At 40.0% G+C, this 25,841-nt stretch overlaps 1 protein-coding gene across 6 annotated transcripts in view; it reads right to left on the bottom strand.

Moving 5' to 3' along the window:
• Positions 1-1,064: 1,064 nt before the first annotated feature.
• ablim1a (actin binding LIM protein 1a) overlaps positions 1,065-25,841 on the bottom strand; it is a 41,243-nt gene continuing 16,466 nt past the window's right edge. For 2 of the 6 annotated variants that reach the window (XR_008385512.1, XR_008385513.1), the window contains exons 3-22: positions 25,532-25,715; positions 25,206-25,318; positions 24,172-24,298; positions 22,687-22,780; positions 20,153-20,240; positions 19,921-19,979; positions 16,880-16,957; positions 15,596-15,751; positions 14,004-14,039; positions 13,753-13,882; positions 13,067-13,150; positions 12,669-12,716; positions 12,265-12,411; positions 10,484-10,572; positions 9,572-9,683; positions 7,673-7,734; positions 7,512-7,572; positions 6,227-6,301; positions 4,145-4,225; positions 3,008-3,036 (exon numbers count right to left, since the gene is read on the bottom strand). Coding sequence is in view for 1 of the 6 variants with exons in the window: in XM_053620420.1 (XP_053476395.1) it covers positions 2,923-3,036; positions 4,145-4,225; positions 6,227-6,301; positions 7,378-7,385; positions 7,512-7,572; positions 7,673-7,734; positions 9,572-9,683; positions 10,484-10,572; positions 12,265-12,411; positions 12,669-12,716; positions 13,753-13,882; positions 14,004-14,039; positions 15,596-15,751; positions 16,880-16,957; positions 19,921-19,979; positions 20,153-20,240; positions 22,687-22,780; positions 24,172-24,298; positions 25,206-25,318; positions 25,532-25,715 (1,862 nt within the window). In the remaining 5 variants the exon portion in view is untranslated. Of the gene's footprint in view, positions 3,037-4,144; positions 4,226-6,226; positions 6,302-7,377; positions 7,386-7,511; positions 7,573-7,672; positions 7,735-9,571; positions 9,684-10,483; positions 10,573-12,264; positions 12,412-12,668; positions 12,717-13,066; positions 13,151-13,752; positions 13,883-14,003; positions 14,040-15,595; positions 15,752-16,879; positions 16,958-19,920; positions 19,980-20,152; positions 20,241-22,686; positions 22,781-24,171; positions 24,299-25,205; positions 25,319-25,531; positions 25,716-25,841 lie in introns of all 6 variants that reach the window. The other 4 variants (XM_053620420.1, XR_008385514.1, XR_008385515.1 and 1 more) reach the window with 4 other exon arrangements.

Genomic DNA, 25,841 nt, shown 5'->3' on the forward strand with positions numbered 1-25,841 from the left:
ACACACGAACATGGCATGTTTAATAAAATAGATAATGTCTTGGGATCTGTGTATACTGTAGCCCCATCTCTGCCCATGTCTCTCTGCTTGAGGGTTTATGGCCCATGAAGCTGTAAAGCAGCAGACCTACTGAACCTGCTATGCATCGGGTCGCCTTTACGGTTCTGTTTCTTTGTCTAAAATCAGGCAGCCATGACATGAAGTGGTCTGGAATCTACACTATCACTGGCAGGGTAAAAATACTCGATCTCTCAATCCTCTTCCAAATTCAAAGATGATAACATTAAAATGGCATTAATTATTAATACACATGAAATTGCTTGTTTTTTTGTTTTTTTTTAGAGACTTCTATCTCATACAAACATCACAATAATATACAGCTGATCACCCTGTTCAAATTATAAGTTTACACCCAGTATACGTATAATTAATGCATCGTGTCGCCTTCTTGAGCATCGGTGAATGTTTGGACCTTTTGTAATAGCCGTGTACGAGTCTCTCAGTCGTCCTCAGCGTGAAAAGACGGATCTGAACATCATATAGACGCTGCTGGAAAGGGCTCAAATATGCAGAAGATGCTGGAAAAGTAAAGAATGTGCAGGACCTGGAGGATGTTTCTGAAGAACAGTGGGCAGTTTAACATCTCAAGACAAACATTTTTTTAAAAATTATTAACATTTTGCAGATTCTATGACCTCAACTGTACCATTATATCAGTTTATCACCACACTACTAGATATTTACTGTTATTACTGTTAATGAGGTGATGATTATGTGTGTAAACTTGGCCATAGATCAATGTCTGGGAGTGAAATAACAAGTTATTACATTGTTGTTGTGAAAATAATTTGGAGTATATGATATGCAATGAATTCCTGTAGAGTCTTGTTACAGACCACAGGATTTTCTTACTCACTCTCTCTCTCTCTCTCTCTCTCTCTCTCTCTCTCTCGCAGTGCTAAGTGTGAGAGCTCACTGTGGTTCATCTAAAGCTTAGTTTAAACCTTGGATGCCCTCTGGTGTTCTGATAATGTGTTTCTGTGTGTAATACAGTACATTTCAATTTATCAGCTAGATATAATATATTTTATTTAGTGTAATCATAGTCAGAACAGTGAAAAATAGCATTAAATTATCTGAATTTAACATGTGAATGTGAATGATATGTACTAAATATATATTTAATTTGACTTAAAGACATACCACCACGATGGATTGTTGATTATTTTCCTGTAACCGCATGCCCCTTTGTGTTTTATTGCAAAATTAAGACTCATGTTTGAATATAGTGTAGATGTATTTACGGTATCTAATAGATAGCAGGCTTGAGGTTTTTCAACATTTTGCAATGTTACAATGAGTGAAATGGATTTAATTGGGATTATATGTCATGAATCAACACAAAATCTAATGCTGAGTTGCTTGGGAAAGTATTTTCAATACATCCATGACACTCCTAGATAATTTCCGGAGCAATGATTTGCTATTATAATTTGCCAATAATTCGTTGAATGGAGTTCACCTTTGTGCGATTGTCACATGATCGCATGATGAGGGGAAGTGGTGGGAACGGCCATGGGAAAATGTATTTTACAGGAAATCACTTACATCACAAAGAGTAAAACACAGCATGAGATCTGGTGCATAGATATCTACATTTGTTTGCCACCAAACGATTAACAATAAAGTGCCGAATGACAATTCGATCGGAAACAAAAGTGTGATCTCTGAGTATTTCTCTCTGAGTGTTACTGTAACGTCGTTATAATCATGCCGTGTTGCAAAGTCAGAAACGGAGACAGAAATAGGCCATCTGATTTGCTGCATTTTATTAACGAGAAGCTTTTTACATCAATAAAACGTTTCATTCACGAAGAGTTTATGTTTGCCGCTTGTCGAATGCTTGTGCAAGCAGTTGGGTTAACGGGGAAATTAGTTTCAACCAACTAACAGAGCCGAAAGAACTTGTTACTGTGTGTGTATGGTTGTGAGTCTGAAGAAAGAGAGAGAGAGAAAGAGAGAGAGAGACAGAGAGAGAGAGAGAGAGAGAGAGAGAGAGAGAGAGAGAGAGAGAGGAAGAAGCCATGCTATTCCTTGACCTACCACCCCGACAAAGCTACAACAACAACGGCTCTGATGTCGGTGTCTGATACTGTAATTTACACGAGCAATAAGTGTTTGGTCCTGTTAAGCCTTCAGTGGAAAGGATCCTGAGAAATACCCAGTGCTATATTTGCTCCCTTAGGCATGGCCATACCTTTGGTGTTGCTGTCTAAAGCACAGTTTATCAATCGTTTTACTTGTAATATCATTCATACATACACTAAATGGCAGTGCGGGTTTCCGTTCGAATAAGATTAACCAGATACAGCTTGTTTTTATGATGCGAAGTATACAGTGGGAGTTTGAGTAAAGTTCAGCGTTGCTTTGATAATTAAAGGACGAGGAACAAAAAATATGGACAAACGAGAAATGCTCGAGTGGCAAACTTTCGAATGCTTATAACATCTGACATAGAGACATACCGCCATACAAGCAGACATGAAAGCTCATTACATCTACATTCAATTGACAATGAACGCATAATGAACTTAACAAAACGTCTCATTACGTGAGTGGAAATTACCCAGGAAGACGTGGGCAGAAAAAGAAAAATGTCTATGAGGGAGGAAAACTAGCCCAAGAGACATAAAGACGTATAGTTCTGAACATCTGATGCTTGTGTGCTAATGCAAAGATTTGTCACTTTTTATTTTAAATGATGGTACCATAGTATTATGTTGTGCTAACCAATAAACACAAACCATAGAGATCACTTCAGATTCCTTCCCATTTGCACGTACAAGGGCCACGGGAGAAAGAAAGAGAGATTACAAGCAAATATAAGGCTACATTACAGAAGTGTATGGTGTGTTTTTATGGTTAAAAGAGTCTGGCTTTCTTCTTCATGTCGTTGCGCTTCCATAGAGGTAACTTGTCGAACTCCTGAAGCTCCATCCCAAAGATGTCAAAGAACACTTCTGGAGCCAGGTGCCGCTGAAAGGAGCATGAAGACAGAACAGAAATCCTCTCAGAAATTCAGTCAGGTCGGGTAACGTTTGCTAGCTAGCGTTAGCAGTGAAGATTAGGAACATTTAGGAATGTAGCATAATACACCTGTCAGGTTAGTTAACTCTAGCTGGCTAGCTAGTGTAAGCAGGGAAGATTTATAAACGCTTATTTTAATCCAGATTAGCATAACTCCAGTGTTTCTTTAGGCTCAAGGCCTTGCCTTTCAGTCCTACTAGGGAATTGAACCCTGGGTTTCAGCACCATAGACATGTTGGCCCTTAACCCTCTCTGCTCCAGGGGCGCCGTATCATGGCTGACCCTGCGCTCTGACCCCAGCATCCTGACAGGCTGGGGTATGCGAAGAAAGCAATTTCACTGTGCTCTACTGTATATGTGACCAATAAAGACTCGTTATAGACATGCACTAAGGCCAAATTCAAATCAGCAACTGCAGGGATGTGAGGCAAGAGCTTTCTCACGAAACCACAAAGCCTCGCATGGGCCCGCCTGTTTTTAAAGAGTTTATCCTGAATACCGACAGGTAGACGCCCTACAAACTCTTTTTCAATTAGGAGGAACAGGAACATGCCTAGATTCCAACCAGCACGCTCAGGGAGAGGAGGCCAGAGCATTCCCACACAGCCCCAAAGCCCCATATGGTTAGGACTGTTTTTAAAGAGTTAATCCTGAATACTGACAGACTAACCCCACACAACCTCCTTTCATCCCGTTCTTGTTGAGGATTTGACCTTAGGCACGACTCATAACACTTGCTCTGTGTCTATACTGGTGGCTCAGGGTGATGATTATGGTTCAAGGCTGGGCTCAGGGCCTTCAGCAGCTATAAGTCAAGATTCTTTCTTTATAGGATAAATATAAAGAAAAATAGTAATAATTATGAGTGGATTGATTAGTTTGAGCTTCACTACCGTCAGAGCTGCTGTTATACAAGGAATAAAACACAATGGGTTATGCTGTAATATGATAATAATCAATGCAACGGTGAAGCAGGATTGCTGTTATGAAAGCCCTAAATGTCTTTACCGCTACATGAAACTTCCGTAAACACATTGGAGAACTGGAGGACCATTACCTCCAGTCGGGTTCTGTCCACGTCTCTGGGCAGCTTGGCTCGGCCACGGCTGGTGACCATGAGCATTTCGTATGGATATACCTTCAAAAGAGATACCCATCAGTCAAGAATCAGAAGTGCAAGCATTTCTTGAGGTAATGCTTGAATTCTAGACTAATAAGCTAATAAGAAAATGCAGAACAACATGGTTATGTTAGATGTACATGTTGGTATACAGTCTGAGCTTCATTTCATTATGATTATCCCCTTGGAGTTAATTTCCAGTCAGGAGTGATATCATGTGAACGCAATATTTTCAAAATTTTATGAATCGCAATTCTTGAGGTCTCCGACGCTATCCACCTCATCCTGGCCCCTGCTACTTAACTCTCCAAAGATCTGTATTTCCACCTGGACTCTCAGGCCCACCCCATCAACTTCTTGGAGCTGTCCCCCTGGTCCTCCCCTCTCAACCAAAGTTGTTTTCCTTCCTGGCCCTGTCCTCTCAGACCTCTGACTGTGTTTATCTGGCCCCACTCCCTCAACTACATGGAGCTGCCCTCTTAGCCTTATATATTTTTCCACCTACCTTGCCCTCTCAGGCTTCTGAACCTGTCCTCCTAGCCCCACCCTTTCAACTACCAGGGGCTGTCCTCATATCCCTGCCTTTTCAGACCTCTGGAAACCTATCCCTACCCCCTTCAAGTTCCAGGATCTGTTAACCTGGTCCCACCCCTTCAACTTCCTATCTCTCTCAGCCCTCTAGACCATTTCCCCTGGCCCTACCCTTTCAGCGATCTGAACCTCTCCCCTTGGCCCAATTCCCTTAACTCTCTGAAGCTGTCGAGCCCTGGTCCTCAGCTCTCTGGAGATGTCTGCTTGGCCCTATCCCTTTGGTAGCTTTGGAAGCAAAACCATTCATTTCTAAATGGTACCACTGATCTGTAAGTACTGGGGCAGAGATATCTCAGTTAAGAGTCCATGAACATGATGGGAAGATTGTGAGTTCAAATCCCAGGACTTCCAGCAAGTTGAGCAAGGTCCTTAAACCTTAGTTGCTTTGGCTGGGTCCCCACTTGAATTTAAGCCCCTTAAGATAAAAGCATCCATGATCTGGCTATAGTACAAGGATACAATCATATTCGTAGATTTAAAAAACTGCTTTCAAAAAACAATTTAAAAAAGATGTATTTTTATACATACAAATACTTTTGAAAGAAAAACGACTTGTTCAAGTCATATCTAGATTTCATGATTTCAAGATTTCACTTCAGACTAATTGTCTAATTGCTGTTATTTATTCACAGCAATAAGTACATTTTAACATTGAGAAATTGTGAGTTTGTTATTAATTGTAAGACCTTGTACAAGATAAAATATTCAAATATGGAGAATGTAATCATTCGTAAAGTTACATTTAATCCCACTAACCATTACTTATACAATTAGCTAGCAGACTATTGGCTAGCTACCAAATAGGGTACCGTAATGCAACTTATAGCATTCTCCCCTACACAGCAAAATCCCCGGTGTTGATTTAACACAGTGTTTATATAGTTCAATTGGACTAATTGGGGTGTTTATTCAACACTAGGGATTTTACTGTGTAGTAACAGAATATCTACGTCCACTGTTAAAGACATTAAAGACGTTATTTTAAGCTTGTATGATGATTTAAACAGCAGCATTTGGGCTAAGTCCATGACAGAAGGAAACTGGATGAGTAATGTGGCATTGTGGGTTATATGTGGGAACTTGTTTTATTATACTAGCTAGCAGTTTGCTAGCCATGGTAGACTACTAGATCAACTGAAAAAAACAACATTTGAACACCCGACATACATCCGCGTATCGATTTTAGGTAAGTGAAAAATGTTTGAGGTAAATGGAAAAGTTGAGACGATGGTTTTATTAATATTGATCATAAGGATGGCATGATTAATGGTAATATAGTCAGGTGTAGATGCAGGTTAGCTTATGGTAATAAGATTTGGGATAAGTTTGAACATTTTCCCTGATGATGATGATAATGATGATGCAGTACTATCAAATAGTTGTGCATGGAAGAAAGAGTAGTAACCAATGCACAGGTTTGATACTTGCTTTTGGTTCCAGCATATTAGGCATCGAAACCCCCCTGTCCATTCTGCTGACAGGCCGATGGCCATCCTGCAAGGGCTATGAACACACAAATGGACTGACTGTCAAAAACACCACAAAACTTGATTTTAACGTTCATGCAAGTCAGTAAATCCAAAAATGAATGGTGAAAAATTGTTTTTGTCAGAGTTTATTTGAGAAACAGATCTGGCAAGAACATTTTTTTTTTCGGGGGGGTGGACAGATCAAATGAAATGAATCAAAGTTATAAAAATGATTAACAGCAAAAGCTAAATAAAAAATAGATGCCAACAACTCTTCGACATTTGAGTACTTGGGCCATCCTCACTATAATGAGATCACTCACATAATGAGACACTGTCCATCACCAATCAACAAATTCTCTACTCACACAACCATATTAACTTGCATCTGTTGGTGTCTATAGCTGATTAATAGAAATGCTAAAATAATAATGGCTGATTAATAAAATCGCTAAAATAATAATGGCTGATTAATACAAATGCTAAAAATAAAAGTGTAAAGCTGAACACAGATTATATGTATATGTACATTAATCACAGTCATATCAATCACACTAAAATAGGCATATAAGTAAAGGCCAAATGTCATAAACGTGTAGAAAAGTTTCTGGTCTGAATGAGTCTGGTCATGTTACAGATAAAGACACAGTATAATGAGCTACAATGTTCAAGTCAAATCAGTCAAACGATGACAAAAATAAACATAAGAATAATTTTAAAAACAGTAGCAGAAAATTCACTCGAATCCATCTAACACCCTCAGTAACTTCCACCAAATTATTTTACCGTATAGAATTCATCTATACATGACAGCTGTCGTATCTTCGTTACTTATTTGTGCTAGCTAGTTAGTAACGACTGTTCTAGGTTTAAAGGAAAGAGGTTGCATCAATCGCAAACAAAACCAAACTGTTACATAATTAATCCTTTCATCATGTTGTGAGAGGAGGTCCATCAGGACATGTTATAATTCGTGTGGAATTGCAGTGTGTAGGTTTTGTAGCAACTGATGCATTCAGGACAACTGAGCCAAATAATTTCAGCTAGATTCAACTGAAATGAAATATGAAAAATAGCGGGATGTAAGGCATCTGATGCTATCACACTTACCTGAAACTCTGCAAAGAAGGAAAGCAAAGAAGAAAAAAAAAACACACATCAATTCAGTATTCAGCAAATTTTAATTTACTATCTAACGAACAGGATTGATCTATTTACAGGCAGTAAGTAGTTTGTTAACTAACCTCGTCCTCCGCCAGAGACGTCTCCGTAACTGTCGTACTGCGTAAAGTCAGTTGACTGAGGCTGCAGAAATGATGGAATGCAAGACCTTTAGTCTTCTCAATGAGGGGGTTAAAACAGAAACAGACTGACTGCGGTCTAAAAAAAGAAATATGTTGCTTACCCGATGCAACCCGCTTCGTCCATAGCCAGGGAGTGAGCCTGTTTTGGCAGGAGAATTTGGATCTGCAATTTCAAGAATACAATAAGTAAATATTAGGAAAACAAGACATCATTAAAAAAAAGGAGGGTTAAAATCTAATATCTATCAATAGCATTACAGTTACTGTACACTATAAGGGTTGCGCAACGCATTATACAACATTATACGAATCGATGTTCACTGTACAGTTCGGCTCAACCACACTCGAGCCGACCAGGACGGCCAGGAACCTTGGGGTGATCTCAACAACTGCACGGTCCTGTAGGTTCATCCTGTACAACGTCAAGAAAATCAGACCCTACCTCACCGAACAGGCTACACAACTACTAGTCCAGGCTCTTGTTATATCAAAACCGGACTACTGCAACTCACTACTCTCGGGCCTCCCGACCAGCTCCATCAAACCCCTTCAGGTGATTCAGAATGCAGCAGCACGCCTCATCTTCAACTAGCCCAAGAGAACCCATGTCACACCCGTCTTCATCTCCCTCCACTGGCTTCCTGTAGCCGCCTGCATCAAATTCAAGGCCTTGATGCTCACCTACAAGACCTTGTCTGGAACAGCACCCTCCTACCTCAACTCTCTCCTGAAGGCTTACGTTCCCTCACGCAATCTGCGATCGATTAACGACCGACGTTTAGTAGTGCCTACTCAGCGTGGCTCAACTTCCCTTTCAAGAACCTTCAAACTAACTGTTCCTCAGTGGTGGAATGACCTTCCAACCTCAATCCGGACCACAAAATCTCTCACCATCTTCAAAAAACAGCTAAAACCCACCTCTTCCGTGAACACCTATCCAACCCATAAAAAAATAAAAATAAAATAAAAACTCTGGCACTTACACCTCTACTCTGCGCACTTTGCTTCTTCTGGAACTCAATTAGCAGATCCTGTACGGTAGCACTACTCGTATTGTTCTCTGCTTGATGTATCGCTTTGCTTGTATTTTCTCATTTGTAAGTCGCTTTGGATAAAAGCGTCCGCGAAATGAATAAATGTAATGTAAATGTAAACGTAAACGTATGGAAATGTACTAATTCAACAGCAACTGAACAGTGATGCTGCCAGTTCAACACCGTGGGACTGAATTGAATTCACTTCTGAGTCTCCTTGTTTTGCTAATAAACATGCTCGAATCTACTATATTCATTCAGTGCTTTACTTTGTTAATATTCAAAGTATTTTTAAATAAGTAATGTGGTTATATACACCTTACTGAATATGTTTACATTTCGAGCATGGTCTGATTTGATGGTACAGCATCAAATTCTTCACTCGAGTTTAAGTAGCAAAGTATTAACTTTTAAATTTACTTCAAGTGTGACAGTAAACGTAGAAGAAAGTTTCACAAAATGAAAATGATTTTTAATTATCGATGATATGTTGGTGCCTGCGTCTTTGACCAAGGAGCATGCATTAACTAAGGCTAACTACTGTAAAAAATGTGAGCTAGCGTGACAATAACTCTGACCCTACAAACTAGCTGAATGCTAATAACTAGCTAGCGTTTGAGAGATTAGGAAGTAAAGCGGCTGCTACGTAGACTTTGTATTCGTCAAGGCGGTTTGTATTGAGACAGCTAGCTAATAACTTTAATCTGATGTTTTAGTCATGCTAGTTAAGTACAGCTTTAGTTTTGTTAAACTAACTAGCTGAACAGAATGCTAGCTGTGAAGTAATCAGCAGACAGATTACTGTGATGGTTATTCGTTCGAATAATCTTTGTTACAAGTTTAGATTTGTCAAAAATGTAGGTTTCCTTGAAGCTGTCTGATGCTAAAAAGTCATGTTATGGTTTTACAAATGTAGGATTCTAGTGAAAATGCAGTGGGTAGAATGTGGAGATACTGAGTGCACACCTGCGTTGCCATTGGTGTGCCTTTGTGCAGACAGACTTCGTGCGTGACGTTCTTGAAACAGCTGCTTTTCCTTTTCCTCCTTCAGGATGAGCTTCCCAAGACCGGATTGCATCTGTTCTCACACACCATACAGTTTCATGTACAGAGTTGAATTACGACCTATAGTTTATAGTGAATGAACCAGCTGAACACAGATGAAGGAAAATTTGATTTAAAAGGACAATTAACATTGGTAGAGTTGATTCAGTAACTCATTTCGATTAACGACGTGTGAAGATTTGATCAAATATTCATCATCTACCACCTCGTTCTGCGTTTATTGTTCATAGGTGGCTCACTATAGGGACAGGATAGGCAGAGCCCTATCAGCCATTTAACTAATGTTAATTTCATAAAGACCTCATTCAGAACTCCATAATTTTAAACTCCATTTATATACTAATTGGCGTTTTTGCATGACCGAGGATTTTAAAGAGTGCTTCTGTTAGACAGGTGTAAGCCGATGTTCTGTTGATTTGCTCGCCTTTCTAGATGTTGTGCAACTGTGGGGCAGCAACAGTACTGCCCCACTTAGCTTCCACAGAGTTATTACTGCATCTAGTGGTCAATTTGGAACTGCAACAAGTGTTAATAGAGGTCCACTGGGGAAGGGATACGCCCATGCTTTTCGGTAGAGGTAGAGCAGTGGACAAGACAGTTAACGACAGGGTTGCCAGATTGGGCTAGTTTAAAAATAAACGGCGGTGGACGTGATTTTATTTTATTTATTTTTTTACAAAAAAAGCAAAGTGTACGTGCAGACATACACTTTCTATTAGAATATAGTATATTGCACAGATTGGGATTGGAAAGAGAGATTATGGAGTAATGTCAACTGGTATTTTTGTTATTTCTGTCCATGTTTGAGGTTACCCTCGTGAGATGTTCTTCCTGGAGTTGTCTGCGTTTCTGGAGTTCCTCCTCATCCTCTTCTCGGGATCTCCTTCTCCCCCCTTCAGAGCCTGAAATAGTAACAGGAAATGTCACAAACCCTGGGTTCGATATGATTTTTAACACACCCTTGTCGTTTGTCCGTTTGAAGCAGATCATTTTAAGCGTTTGTGATTGGATTTGAAGTACTTGATTCAAAAAGAAACCGGCATCAGATAACAATTCCCATTTGGTTCTATAGTCTAGGGAGAGGACTAGTCCACAAGGGCATGTTAAAAAAAAAAAAAAGTACACTATATTGCACCTCACTCTTCATCCTAATTAACTTTCAAATCGAAATGCATAACGTTATCCCTACAGCTTTATGACAATGAATGAATGAATAAATGGACGAGTAACGACACCATAAGTGTGTTGGGGGCAGGGGGTGGGAGAGATGAAATAAAGACAAGCAGACTGATGATAACTTGGTGTTGCAGGAACTTCATGGAAACGTTATTTCTTGTGAAATAGTACAAAAAAAAAAAAAAAAACCCCGCAAAGCAGCTGCAACAACAAGAATACACTCTTAGGAAAAAAAAAGGAGTTCCTCAAAGGTTCCTTGCATGATTAATGTCTTTAACTGAAGAACCCTTAAATGTGTCAAATGCATTTTTTTTTTCTTCTAAGAGTGTGGGAGTTTTCCCGTCTCTGTCCTTGCACAATTTTTCCGGCAACTTTTGGTGTCACAGCCTTTAAAGTTTCACAAGTGCAGAGATTAAAGAAACCAGGTATATGTTTACACATGCAGTGATCAGTTTTCACCTTCAAATGAACTTGTTTAATACCTTTTGACTTTGCAACTGTCAGGTAAATACTAGTTAAACAAATCTGAACGTATTTACCAGACAGACTTTAATAATGAGATGCCATTACAGTGCCTTACATAAGTCCCCCCCCCACCCCCTTCGTTAACCATTCAACATTTTTCACTGTTACAGCCTGGGACTGAAATGAACTTAATTGGTATTATATGTCATGGAGCTACGTAAAATTGCCTATAATATTGAACTGGGGGATGAAAATCAAGGCAAAATAAACGTAAATTCTGTTTACTAATTACAACAGCAAACAAGAGGCCAAGGAAAACGCTCAACATGATGCTGCCATCACCATGCTTCACAGGATGGCCTTCTCAAGGTAGTGAGCAATGTTTTACTTGTAAATCATTTTGCCGACTATGTTGATTTTCTCACCAACTTCAACAAGTTTACTGTGAACATTCTTGACATAGTATACCAATTATTAAGTCCCTTTCAGTTCCTGTTGGAAACACTACCAATGGTGGTGAACGCATATGCAAGACACGGTACGTAGCATATAGTTTAATACATTTAATCCATGGATTCAAAGTCAAAATGAATGCACAATGGCATATGATTTCTTGATGATTTAGGTGAAAATGATGCGACAATGACAGCACAGCTGAGAAGGTTAATAAGAACCCGAAAACTCAAGTAAGATCGAAAAGAGATTTGAAGAAACTTTTCCAAACGTCAGTACATATGATTATACGAGCAACTGCTTTTCCAGTGCATTCAACAAAAAACAGAAGGAAAGTAAAGGGAAAGCCGTCACTCTTCGTCATCCACTCCATATGTGCAGAGTTGAAAGCCTCAGCGGATTAATCCATTTAATCCATTAAAACGGGGGGAGGGAAACAGCAGCAGCAAGCCAGGAGCGGTGGCCATAGCAAATAGGTGTATAGCGCTGACATACAGTACCTAGGGTACCACTGGTTGACAGACACAGCCAGCACTCTGTCTCTATCTTAGGTACGTCTTCAGGACCAGGAGCAAGTGCCGAGGGAAATTTGGCCGATTTGACGATGTCGTCTGCAGAACTGCTTTCGGCTGTAAAGGCAGCCGGATCTAGATCGTAAAGCAGGGGGAACTAGGATATAAGAATGAGGCTAGCCCAAAGGTTATTGAATAAATGATAGTGTCAAAGATGTATACAGCAGTGGGACGGGTTTGTTAATGATCCTATTACCCACTATGCACCTTGATTTGGTTTGATCCATCAGGATTTTAACTGGAACGCTACAATCCTGTTGCTAGCTCATGAACATAAGCACGTTTCATTTGAACCTTGTATTAGCGTAGAAGAGAAACTGTTCTGTCCCTACCATAATGTTTGTAGATGGGTGGCTTCCGGTACATGTTGACGCTCTGATCTGTAAGAGAAAGACAACAATGCTTTATTTATTTATTTATTTTTTGGAACTATTTTAAAGAAAAAACTCCACCACTATGAGATCTACTAACAAGAGATCTGCCATGCATCGTCACAAGACGTGGTAGAGAGTGTAGAGCGGTTTTTATGAAACGGTGAAATGGTGATTTTTAAAAAAAATTCACAGAACTTTTAAGACTTTCACTTGTCCCTCCAAGACTCCCGAGTTAACGACACACACGACTCGATCACGTGAACACACAATACGGCTCGAGGACGACACACAGAGAGTGAAGCATAACGATTGTGACTACACACACAGGACAGGAGGAGCTGTGTAATATCCTGTACCTGGCAGATGGAAATGTTTCGGGGTCAGGGGGAGGGGGGGCGTGCTGGCCCCAGGGGAGCTTCGCCCACTGGATGGCTCGGGGCCTTGAATCAAAAAGGTCATAGGTCAATGAGGGTGGAGAGACGTTTTTAGTCTTAATGACCAAAATAAGCGAATGACTGCTTGAAGTCAATATCAGCGGCAGAAGACAATTATTAAACTCGTATGTTAGAGGAGGATGTGTGTGCTACTGCTGAATGAAATACCAGGAAGCAAACTGAAATATTCAAACATCAGTTATATGTTATTGTCAGTCAGATATTCAATGACATATTTGTCAAAGATAATGCGTTCTTCATATTATTTTTTTTTATATTACTTATATTATATTATTTAAATACGTCCATTTATGTACATTTATAAAATAAGTTTAAACCAAGCGAGCTGAATGAACAAATAGGAGCATGTACAGGGTAGGGGCTGCCAAAATATACCGCTGTAATCACATACTGTGATGAGAATTAAAAGAAATTTTTTTTTTTAAAAAACATCATACATGACTATAGTAAGCATAGACTGTATAGTACATTTTCTAATGCCAACATGTGCATATTTTCTTGCCTTTTTTTTTTTTTTTTTTTTTTTCTTTAAAGATTCTCATACCCATAATGCAACTGTCCAGATGAAGGCAGAAGCTGGGTCTCACCTGGCCGGTGAAAGTGCTGGGGTGAGCGAGACATGGTTGGCGTGTAACAGTGGCGGTTATAAATGGGCGAGCCGATAGAGCCCTGACTTGTAGACCGCTGCAGGATGTGACCCTTCATGTCATAAAAACTCTAAATACACACACACACACACACACACACACACACACACACACAATTCATGTACAATCACACATTAATCATCATAAGCTGTAAACTGTTTAGTGTGTGATACTAAGCCGTAGGTACGTACATCTGCAGATGGGACTGGTGACATGGTTCTTGGTGTCTGAAAGAATTCAGATTTAACAACAACAACAACAACAACAAAAAACATTTTTCAGACACATCTTCAGAAAGGCTCATTGAATAAAATGAATTGCGGTGTTTTTTTCTAAACAGTGTGCAGTGTTGACAACTCAATGACTTTGGTGATTTTTTAGACCCCAGTAATGATTTCATTTAAAACAAATAAATAAATAAAAATAGAGCTCCTGGTTATACGGGTTGGTTATGGTTATGTAAATTAGTTGGTTCCAAAAAAAAAGGAAAAGAGTTGAAATGAGTTAGCAACACTGGACTGGGGATGGAGATGAAAGCATGAGAAGTGAAAGGGATTCATTTACAACCCTGACGACTCAGAACGCACTGAAGGTACGATCACACATACATCGACTCGCACGACCCGAGACCGCTCATTTTTAACGACTTCCGGCGACATGACCGACTAGATGTGGGCGTGTCCAGCGACGCGACAAAGTTGAGAAACGTTGAACTTTATGCAAATTTGCCACGACTTGGTGCAGCGACTTCCGATGGCGAGTGAAGATAGTAGAGCGCACGTGATACGTGATACGTGATCCGCCATGCTGCCTGAGCGTCCATATTATTTCGTGGACAGTCTGGCGTTTGCGCTTCCACGACAGATAGATGGCCACAATGGAGAGAGAAAGAGCACACGCTGCTTCCCCTTCATCTCGTAGAGTATGACGCAAATATACGCTGGTGAATTTTATATACAAACGAATTTTATATACAAAAGTGGAATGCTAGTTGCACCACTGAGAAAAGTTACTATGACGACCAGTAGTAGGAACGCCTACTGGCAACCTCATAGTACAGCGACTGGCGACTTGCAGCAATAAAATCGCTGTATGTGTGAACGTACCTTGAGAACACTATACTGTATAAAAATGTAGCTCTGATGTAAAAAAAAACAAAACAAACCCCAAACACTCTTGCGACATGGATGTGACTACTGACACACACAAACACACACATGCATAATGACTTATAATGGCGCTACAATGAAAGCAACTGTGACTTATAGACGATGTAAGCAGGGTAAAGGTCACACGTCTAGGTCGTCTAGCTGGAGCATGACTTACTCGGTCATCAGGCATGGGGGAGCGCTCGCGCCTCAAGGTCTGAAGCTGTTAACAAAGTGTAGGGCCCAAAAGTCTGAGTCCACTACCAAGAACTGCTTTTATTTCATGAGTTATGAAAAATTAACGAGTTATATTTCGATATAAAAAAAAAAAACAACAAAGAAAAACCAAGTGTAGTGCCAACAACTGATTTGTCTCAGTAAATAATATAATAACCATATTGGATAATAGATATCAACATAATTGATTATAATTAATGAAATAAGAGCAGTTCTTGTTATTGGACTCAGACTTTTGCACCCTACAGTTAAATTAAGGGGATATAGTTTGTATATATAGTGCAATTGTGTAGTGCTGTTCATACACACACACACACACACACACACACACACACACACACATACACACACATACACACACACACATACAATTAAACACTGTGCTCTTGGAGTGTTACCTCTCCCACACTCTCTCGCTCCTCCATCTCTTCCAGGGAAGTGGTGTAAAGTGGCTCGTAGTTGATCAGGTCAGGACGTTCGATGTCATAAATGGCTTTGACTTTGGGAATGGCGGCGAGATCCCTATAATCAAGGATCTCATTGTCTACTTTTGCCTGGAGGAGAAACACACCGCAAACACGTACAAGAACAGACAGGGCGTGTGTATTACAACAGGACTCCGATGCTAGCACAAACATTCACCTGTACAAACTGTTCATGTATACGTACAGCACGAAATCCAGAAAACTAAACAAAAACAAGAGCACATTTGAACCCAATCTTCCAAACTTTGCTTTTAATGCAAACAGAGTAACAGAGTTATAAGAGAGTAAGTAATATTTAAAAACTGGTTAAATTGCTGTAGGATAAGATTAAGGATTAAAACATGTTTAAAATGCTGTAAATAATCAACAATAAAGGGATATAACAATCAAAGAAAATAATCAACAATATCATGGCTTTTTTTTTCTCTTCTACCTCAGCAATTTGGAGACACTAACACTATTTTAAAAAAAAACTTATTAAAGAACATATTGTACTTTTTATCCATTTATAGCTACAATTAATGTTGTGGAATGCCCACAGAGCAAGATATCACTTATCACGTTACAGCAGCAATAAACGATCGTTCTGTCACAAAGCTCTATTTTTTTTCTCTCTCTTGAAGTTAATAAGAAAAACTAAACACATCTAAACACGTCTTTTAACCGAGAAAACGCAACGTCTTGAAGATTTTTCCTTGTTGGAAAAGTTCCAGCTTTTACCTCTGATCGTTACAAAGCGCTAAGACTGGAGACTCCTTCCACGAAGGTTCCATAAACGTCTCCTCAAAGAACGCATATCAATAATTATACATTTTTTTGTTTTTATTATTATTTACGTGGAGTGTCCACCATATACGTTCCTGGGTGAGTTGTTACTATAGAAACGATACGGTATTATTTTCCTTGCTTTTATAGAAAAAAAATACTCAACACCTTCTGACCAATCAGAATTGAGAATTGAACAGTGCTGTAGTATAAATGGGCTTTTAAAAATAAAAGGAAAGTTAAAGTGAAGCATTCATACTGACATATTCAGTAGGACAAAATATCATGCATCTTTATGGTACAGTCAATAAGTAGATGCTGTGTGGATGTGCATTTGAGTATAAGATATAAAGATATAAGTAGAAGATATAAATAAAGTGAGATGGCGTTCCAGTCTGCTTTAAGTTTTGTGTGTGTGTGGACAGCACTTACATATATGGTGTGACCCGGTGAGCCAGGTATGCTTGAACCAGGTCTGGAACACACACTCTCGGACGACGAGCGTGTCGGCTGTGGAGTGAGGTGAGCACAGGTTTAGAACCAGCAACCCGCACACTCACTGTCAAGGCCTATCCACCAGTTAGACTTTGGTTGGTAATGAAACACACACCCCAACAATGAATGACATGATAATCATCTGAGTGATAAGCAGAAGGAACTGGTACGATAAAAATGGTTAAACGAATCGAATCCGTCTTTAACTGGTTTTCATACTGTATCACCACTGGCAGGGGCGCCAAAACTTTCTTGTGTATTTGCTAAGATCTCAAATAAAATACGATTCTTGCCTGAGACGGGTTAACACATTTGGTAATGATTAACAGCGTCTTTGTAATCGATTAAAAAGCTCTCAAATAATAGAAAATAAGGTTTATGGGTTTTTTTTTTACGACTCGGTAAACCAGAAGGCACCGCAGCCAAGGAATCGCCCATGTACTTCTGAGTCATGAGAAATCACCAAGGGTGTGGTAAAAGTAATACAGGATCCCACCCATAGCAGGATAGTCAGCTGTGGGAGAAATACTTAATGTAATTATTAGACAGGTTGAACGAATGAGTAATGATGGCAAATGATGGAGCTATATTCCTTTAGCTAAATACGTTTCCAGTGACATCTTGTCCAAACTTGATCCAGCAGCACGATTGATGATGCTTATGACCTGGATCTCAGTGCCAGAGATGAACTCTATATACACCACGGGGTCCAGAAGTCTCCCAGGACTGAGGAGAGGTCTGAGTCTACCACCAACACCTTTTCCCATTTCAAATTTGATGACGTTTAAAACTAGCACTTCTCAGTTTGTCCCACTTGTGGAATCCTTACGAATTCATCGACAGAGGTTTTCCCTTTAAAAGGCCTTACAGGACAACACCTTTAGAAGATAGAACCATTAACCAAACAAGGAACCTTTTTAGGAACTTGTGTTACGTAGGACGTCAAGGAAAGTTTGAACTGATTATTGAATAAAAGTATTAGCAACAATAACACACAACGCAAGCTTACCTAAAAAGGTTCCTCAGTGGTCCTTTGGATGGGTAAGAATTCGACTCAAGCCTTTCTGAAACCCTGAAAAGGTTCTACGTTAACCGTTCCCCAGGAGCGACAAACCGGAGAACGCTTACAAGTTCTACGTTTAAACACCGGGTCAGGAGTGAAGTGGATATTTATATATGATTGATTTTCATTTGAAGTGCCATTTAAACCCTTGTAACTCTTAAAACTTAAAACTTTTATATCAAATTTTTAAAATAATTTTTACATATTGACTAAAAAAGATTAAAAAAACGTGTTAACCCATCCCAGGCAACAATTTTGTTCTTACATGAGAAACAAAGTTAAGTTTATTAACAAATACACAAAATGTGGTTTCTTAAAGTAAAATCGCATTATTATTATTATTATTATTATTATTATTATTATTATTATTATTATTATTATTTTTAAAGGAAAAGCAAATAAGAGAACTTATTTTTCTTCTTCCTATGATCTTTATGAAATACAGATGATGCAACTTCCTGTTGTGGAATATTCCAAATATTACATAGCTGTAGAGGTGTTCAGCTAGCAGGGTTAAGTGAATGCTGTGGGATACTAAAATGTGCATTTTACTTAACATTTAATTCCAAAAAATAATTTTTTACTGTATTATTTTAAGTATTTTACTGATTATATTTCAGTGTAACGTGTACTTTACTTTGGGCTAGAACAGCCGTATGCACTTCTCTAACTACTGTAAAGGTTTTTATTAAGGTTTCAAGTTATTGAACCTTCACTTTAGTTCCATATTTGTAAACATAATATCAACAGGAAATAAATGGCACCCCAATGGTGGAATCACCATCATAAAAAAAAAAAAACAAAAAAAAAAAGCTCAGTAGTGGACTCAGACTTTTGAACCACGTTGTATATATAGAGACAGTGTTTTGTTGTGCAAGCGGGTGCGCCTGGATGTGGCTGAATTGTTGCAAGTGTGTTGGCTAAGTGACCATCAGCATGTACACTTGATAGGGCAGCACGCATCAAAAACTCTGATAGATTGCATTAAAGGTGCAGTTTGTAATATTTCACTATTACTATGACTTTCTATAATAACCACATAATGTCTAAGAAACTGTGATTCAGAATCTGGACTAATAATTCAGAATATGAAGTTCCTTTCATTCACTTCATTCATATTAGGCTTCTGTTTAGATTTTTTTTTTTTTCTGGCCCACAAATAGGCTCCACCCCTTTCTGAAAAAGAGCTGGTACATTAGGTAACTCATTGGGTACACATGATTTCAGCTGAGGGAGTGGGAAGTGGAAGGATTTGTGGAAATGGAAGGCTTGTGGTTATTGTTCATTTTCTTAAAACTGCAATTCTACATGCAGGCAGCAGAGGGCTGTAGAAATTACAAACTGCTTCTTTAAGCACACTTTATACACTACATGACCAGTAAAATGGCGCATGAGAATCTGGAATGTATGAAGAGCTACTTTCAATGGCTATTACGATTAGATCACCCCGTAAAAAAAATAAATAAAAAAAAGTTATATCAATCACAATGTTATGTGAGACCTTTTCAGCCAATGGTGAGGAGAATCACACAAAGCTAGTCACAGCGTCGACGCCTGTGTTGCATCTCAATGACAAAATGCCAGTGGCGGATCATGGTTCTATGTGCGAGCATTCTGGCTAGCAATGGTGCTCCGAGCCGGGGAACATGGCGTCCGTGTGGCGCAGTCGATAGCAAATACAGTACCTGCCTTTCGGATATGGCGAGGAGAGCTAGCGACGCAGGCAACAGCTGTGGAGGAAGGCAAAGTGGAAGTTGGACAACACATCTGGGGTCTAGATATCAGGATAACCTAGATACGGAACCTTCATACCCTTATGTTCGGAGAACATGTATTTGACATACAAAAACATGGAGACAGGAGGACAGGATGAAGCGTGTCAGAACGGGTAAAGACACGATAAGAGGAGTCTCACCCTTTGTCTATCTTCTGTTCTTGTAGAGCTCTTGCAGCCCGGATGCCAAACGGTCGATCCTAAAATAAAAACACACACACACAGGCTGACTAAAGACTCATTAAAGACTTAAGGAACACAATAGGCGGAATCTCAGTAAACCGGAACCTCAAGAACCTGTTTGTTTAAGAAGGCTGAGAAAAAGCAACATTTCAATGTTTTCGAGTTCATCATGTTATTGTCACAGTCTGACCTTGCAGGTACATCTCCTCTCCTTCAGTGAACATCTGATTACATCTGCTACAGCGGGCACAGCTGGGATGGTAGTGTCTGTCACCTGCCTAGAAATCACACACACACACACACACACACACACACACACACACATGCATAGTGCATACCACATTAGACACAAAGATTTAGGGTAATCCATATTTTACAGCAGATCTACTTCATAACACTTGTAGTGTCATGAATCTTGGAACTTATGGTCTGTTGATCTTATTTCATACAGTGTGGAGTGAAGTCAAATGTCTTATGCATTAGCAGAGCCATAAAGCCATAATAGGCAGGGACTTATGGATTTATCTTCCGTAAACAAATCCAGTACATGGCCATGCGATATGCTAAACTATATAGCCAAATGTATGTGGACACTTGACTAGCACACCAATATGTGGGCCTTCACCAAACTGTTGCCCCACAGAAATGTTGAAAGCACACAAATATATATATATATGTGCCGTGACGTTACAATTTCCCTTTCCTCGTCCGACATCAGTACCTGACCTCACTATTGCTCTTGTGGCTGAATGAGCAAATCCCCCACAGCAATGCTAGTGAAAAAAAAACCTAGTGGAAAGCCTTCCCAGAAGAGTGGAGGTTAATATAACAGCAAAGGGTGGACTAAATCTGGAATGGGATGTTCAGCAAGGACACATGGCTGTGATGGGTCAGGTGTCCATAAACCTTTGCAAACAACAAATGTATTGCAATATACGGTACCTTACATGAGTGAATTTTGAATTGAATTAAAATTTACGATTGGCCACTGTGTTATTTTAAGCTTTACAAGTAGGAGTAAAGTGTACACACTACAACAGTAGGTTCTCTGTTAAGACTGTTAAGATAGAAACATGCAGAAGACATAAACTGAGAGTAAAACCAGTGTAAACTATGCAACAAAAATCGGATCAAATGTTGTTTTCCAACATTAATATTACGTAAATATACATCCATCCAGCCTGGAGCCTAAAGGGGACTTGGGGAACAAGGTGGGGAACACCCTAGACTGGGTGCCAAACCATCGCAGGGCACAATCGCACACACTCACACTACGGACAATTTAGAAGTGGCAGTCAGCCTACAACGCATGTCTTGGGGAGGAAACCAGAGTACCCAGAGGAAGCCCCGAAGCTCAGTGGCGGGAATCGAACCCCCAACCCTGGAGGTGCGAGGTAAACGTGCTAGCCACTAAGCCACCGTGCCCCCAGATAAGTAAAATATAAAATATAAAACAACAAAAAAGTAATAAATGTAAACAATAACATTACTCATGTATACATTGGTATGACTGGGTCTATATCAAGTCGCAAAATTCTAAAAAATAATCAAGGGCTGATGAGACCAGAATTATGTTTGCTTTGTGAAATTCTTCTTCTTCTTTAAAATAAATAACAGATTTGGACTACAGAAGCCGAGCAAAATAATAAACAAAAAAACCTAGCTATACACACTATAAACTAAGTAGCCAGGCCAAACAACAACAACAACAAACCCCACAATTACCCAACTAACACATACGAAGGAGAAAATGGAAGATACACAAATGGATTTGACTTCCAGCTCAGCACTATTTACAATGCATTTGTGTACACAAGAGTGTGTGTGCGTGCTAAATGCAATTCATATACAAAGGGAGTCACAATAAATGTCCATGATATTGACCATAAACCCTCAGAAATTAATATCACACCCCCATTTCTGCCTCGGCATGAACACTAAATCTGTGCAACCCCTTTGCCACACCTTATAGAAGGTTCTAGATCCATTTCTGGATAATCTGCATGCACACTGTCTTGCATTCATAGCATGCACTTATAAAGGTCAAATTTTGCATTTTACTTCCATATCCTTGGCTTCAACTGTGGAATATCTAGAGATGTTTTCTGCACATGGTCTTGTTTCTGTGTACTCACCTGCCTGAAGCTCTTAGGGTACTAGGCACTGTGCCGACTCCTAAACCAAAGTGCACTTTACATGTGCTTTCATGACTCTCAGAAACACAAGACCCTGAAGACGTATTCACTTTCAAGGAGCTCTTACATGAGAGAATGCCTCGAGTGTGAGAACTCTCTCACTCTCTCTCTCTCTCTCTCTCTCTCTCTTAAAGACGCCACTAAGTTATTACTCGTATAATTACAGGTAAAAGTGCAACAAGAAGTCGAGTATATATTCTTAAAATCACACTCATAATCACAGACACACCCATCTCTTGAGTTTGCACAAACACCGGCTTACCCACACACCCCATCGCGTCTAAAGTCAGTCCTGCCGCATGGCTGTGCTCCAATTTAACCCTGAATTAAACGATTTAAAGCATGTCATGTGGAGTGTAAATGTCTGTACCTTTCTACTTAGAGTAGGAGATGCAGAGGGGTGGAGCCATCCAATACTGATAACCAATCAGAGAGCAGGTGCTTGCAAGGGTTTGTTTTCCAGGTTAAATTTGAGAAATCAATTGGAATAAATGAACAAAAGGAACAAGGACGAGGAAAATCATTCTACCTCCAGCACTTTGCCAGTGATGAACTGGTGGCAGGCTTCGCAGCGGACTCCGAAATGGACCTGATAATCTTTCTCGCAGTACGGGGCGCCATCTCTGGAGACCAAACATAGTAATAACAACATAATTAGAAAAAGGAAACTAAGACAGTATTTAGGGCTAAAAAAACAAACGAAGTAAACTGTACTGTTTTGATGACTATGTCAGATTTTGTCAGTGTCATCAATGTGTTTTCAGTTCATTGCAACTCACATCACAGTAGAAACATGTCATGTTGCCGATATAACGTTGTTATGACATAGCAAGTATTATCAGCGCCTGACACATTTCCTGTGTCCTCCACTGACTTCCTTTGTACTTTAATGAGTCTATGTTACACATAATTATACCACAGCACTGTTGAATTCCCGAATCTGTTCAATAATGTAACTCTAACCTTGAAAAAAAAAATGTACATGTGGTTCTTCAGTTGATTCAGAAATGTCATTGTGGGCAAAGTGCTGTGGTATAAGAGGAATAAAACATTTTAGGATGTGGTGTTAAAGATAAATAATCAACATCCATCCAACCAGCCATCCATCTGTCTATCCATGTAGCCATTCATCCATCCATCCAACCATCCATCCATCTCCTCATGTAGCCATCCATCCATCCAGCCATCCATCCATCCAACTGTCCATGCATCCATCCATCCATCCATCTGTCCATCCATCCATCCACCCATCTGTCCATCCATACATCCATCCACCCATCTGTCTATCCATGTAGCCATCCATCCATCCACCCATCTGTCCATCCATCCATCCACCCATCTGTCTATCCATGTAGCCATCCATCCGTCCGTCCGTCCATCCATCCATCCATCCATCCGTCTGTCTATCCATGAAGCCATCTATCCATCTGTCCATGCATACATCCATCCATCCACCCATCTGTCCATCCATACATCCATCCACCCATCTGTCTATCCATGTAGCCATCCATCCATCCACCCATCTGTCCATCCATCCATCCACCCATCTGTCTATCCATGTAGCCATCCATCCGTCCGTCCGTCCATCCATCCATCCATCCATCCGTCTGTCTATCCATGAAGCCATCTATCCATCTGTCCATGCATACATCCATCCATCCACCCATCTGTCTATCCATGTAGCCGTCTGTCAGTCCATCCGTCCGTCCATCCATCCATCCATCTATCTATCTATCTATCTATCTAGCTAGCTATCTAGCTAACTATCTGCTATCTGAATGTTGAGCCCAGAAAATTGACCAGGTGCTTAACCCGTCTCTGAATACCCGTCCCTTTCCCAGTGTAAATATTGACATAACTTTTAGACACAAGTTGCTGACTCTTAATACAGCCCTGTTTTGAGTGTATTGACCACATTGTGCAAACCTAGCAGTCTGGATAACTGAAAGTCCATGCAAGAGGTTAGAAAGTGTGTTCACGTGTGTTCACGTGTGTTCATGTGTGAGCATCTTACTTGCTGATGTACTCTCCTGTCAGTACTTTGTCGCAGGCTTTACATTTGAAGCAGCCCAAATGCCACTGTCTGTCCAAAGCCAGCAAAGCCTGTCCGTTCTTAATGTCTCTGCCACAACCTGCACAGGCTGGAACACACACACAGACACACACACACACACACACACACACACACACACACACACATCACAATTCATGGACATCTGCACAGACCACAAGCTCATTCTTCAGTCTGGATGTGTTATTAGAAGGTCACACATGAGAACACTAGATGGCATCAGAGTTGCACCTGATACAATATTCCTCTTATCTGAGCTCTAAGGCACTATAGTTGTGTAGTTGTATAGTTGTATAGTGCGGTGCTATAGTTATAGTTTATGTGGCGTCTCAAATGTCTACCTTCGTTGACTCTCTCTCTATATATTTTTATTATTAAAGTCCCCGTGAAGTGCCTTGAAACTTGCAGGCCTATTCGATGTGTTGACGTAATTTCCACTGAAACAGGAAGTCAAATCGGGATATATCAAGTGGCTCCTCGCCCTTTTTAAACAGCCAATTGCGTTTAGCTTACCTCACAGCCCGGGCACAATTTTTATAATGTTGTGGGTGGGACACTTCAGATTCTAGAGAGCATTTGATTGGACAGAAGATCTGATGAGAAACTGAAGTACGGAATGATGTCATCAAAATTGCTGATCCATATTGGTGGTAGAGAGAGACTGTAAATTTTGAATGCGTATATCTTCCAAATGTGAATTTTGTCATTGTCTTGGAGCGAACTAGCTTATACATAACCTTAAGGCGAACATATTCAATTCTTGCCTTTTAAAAGTTAGTTTGTGTAAACACTGGTTTCATGTTCCGTAAGGTTTCTGAGTGGTCTATTATTTTGAGATGACTAGATGTCGTCAAAAATCCATATACGAACACAAAGTGTGACATCTTGTTCTACATGGAAAGTTGTGAAAGGTACTGAGCGCTATGGCATGTGGTTTGCAGTGTGTAGTGTGAGAAGTGTGTTTAGTGGTGACTCACTGCCAGGCCCAGTAATGTGCTTGGAAGGGACAAGGGACATGGGCTCAGCACAGTACTGACACAAGCAGTCCTTTCCATTGAACGTCACTCTGTCTCCGGCAGGAAACGGTCTTCTGTGGGACAACAACAAAAGACATAAACAAAACTGTTATGATGTAAGTGATAACGGGAGCTAACTTGTCTCATGGACCTTCCACAACATGAAATATTAAACACTTTGGGATGTTAGACATTCAAGGAGGGATATTGTGTTTGCCATGAATCTGAGATGCATACAAAGTCAATTCTTTTCGATAATCATGATGATTTGGCTTTTCAGCTCTTACTTGCAGACGGTGCAGACGAAGCAGGCAGGGTGGTAGGTTTTCCCCAGTGCAGTGACCACCTCACCCTCCACAAACTCGCCGCATGTGTTACAGCGAGTGCCGTGGATCTGCTGATAGTCCAGCGTGCACAGATAATCTCCATTTTTCATGAAGAACCCACCCTGTGCCAAGTCGCAACCACACACTAACGCGAAACACACAAACACACAACATTAAGGCTTAAATCTCATTAAGATACTGCACACTTCCATGTAATTTGAAGTACAGTCAGGTTTGCACAATGACACCATTTATTTTTGTGCAAATAAAA

The sequence above is a fragment of the Ictalurus furcatus genome, chromosome 3 (assembly GCF_023375685.1).
Source record: "Ictalurus furcatus strain D&B chromosome 3, Billie_1.0, whole genome shotgun sequence".
Taxonomy (NCBI): Eukaryota; Metazoa; Chordata; class Actinopteri; order Siluriformes; family Ictaluridae; genus Ictalurus; species Ictalurus furcatus.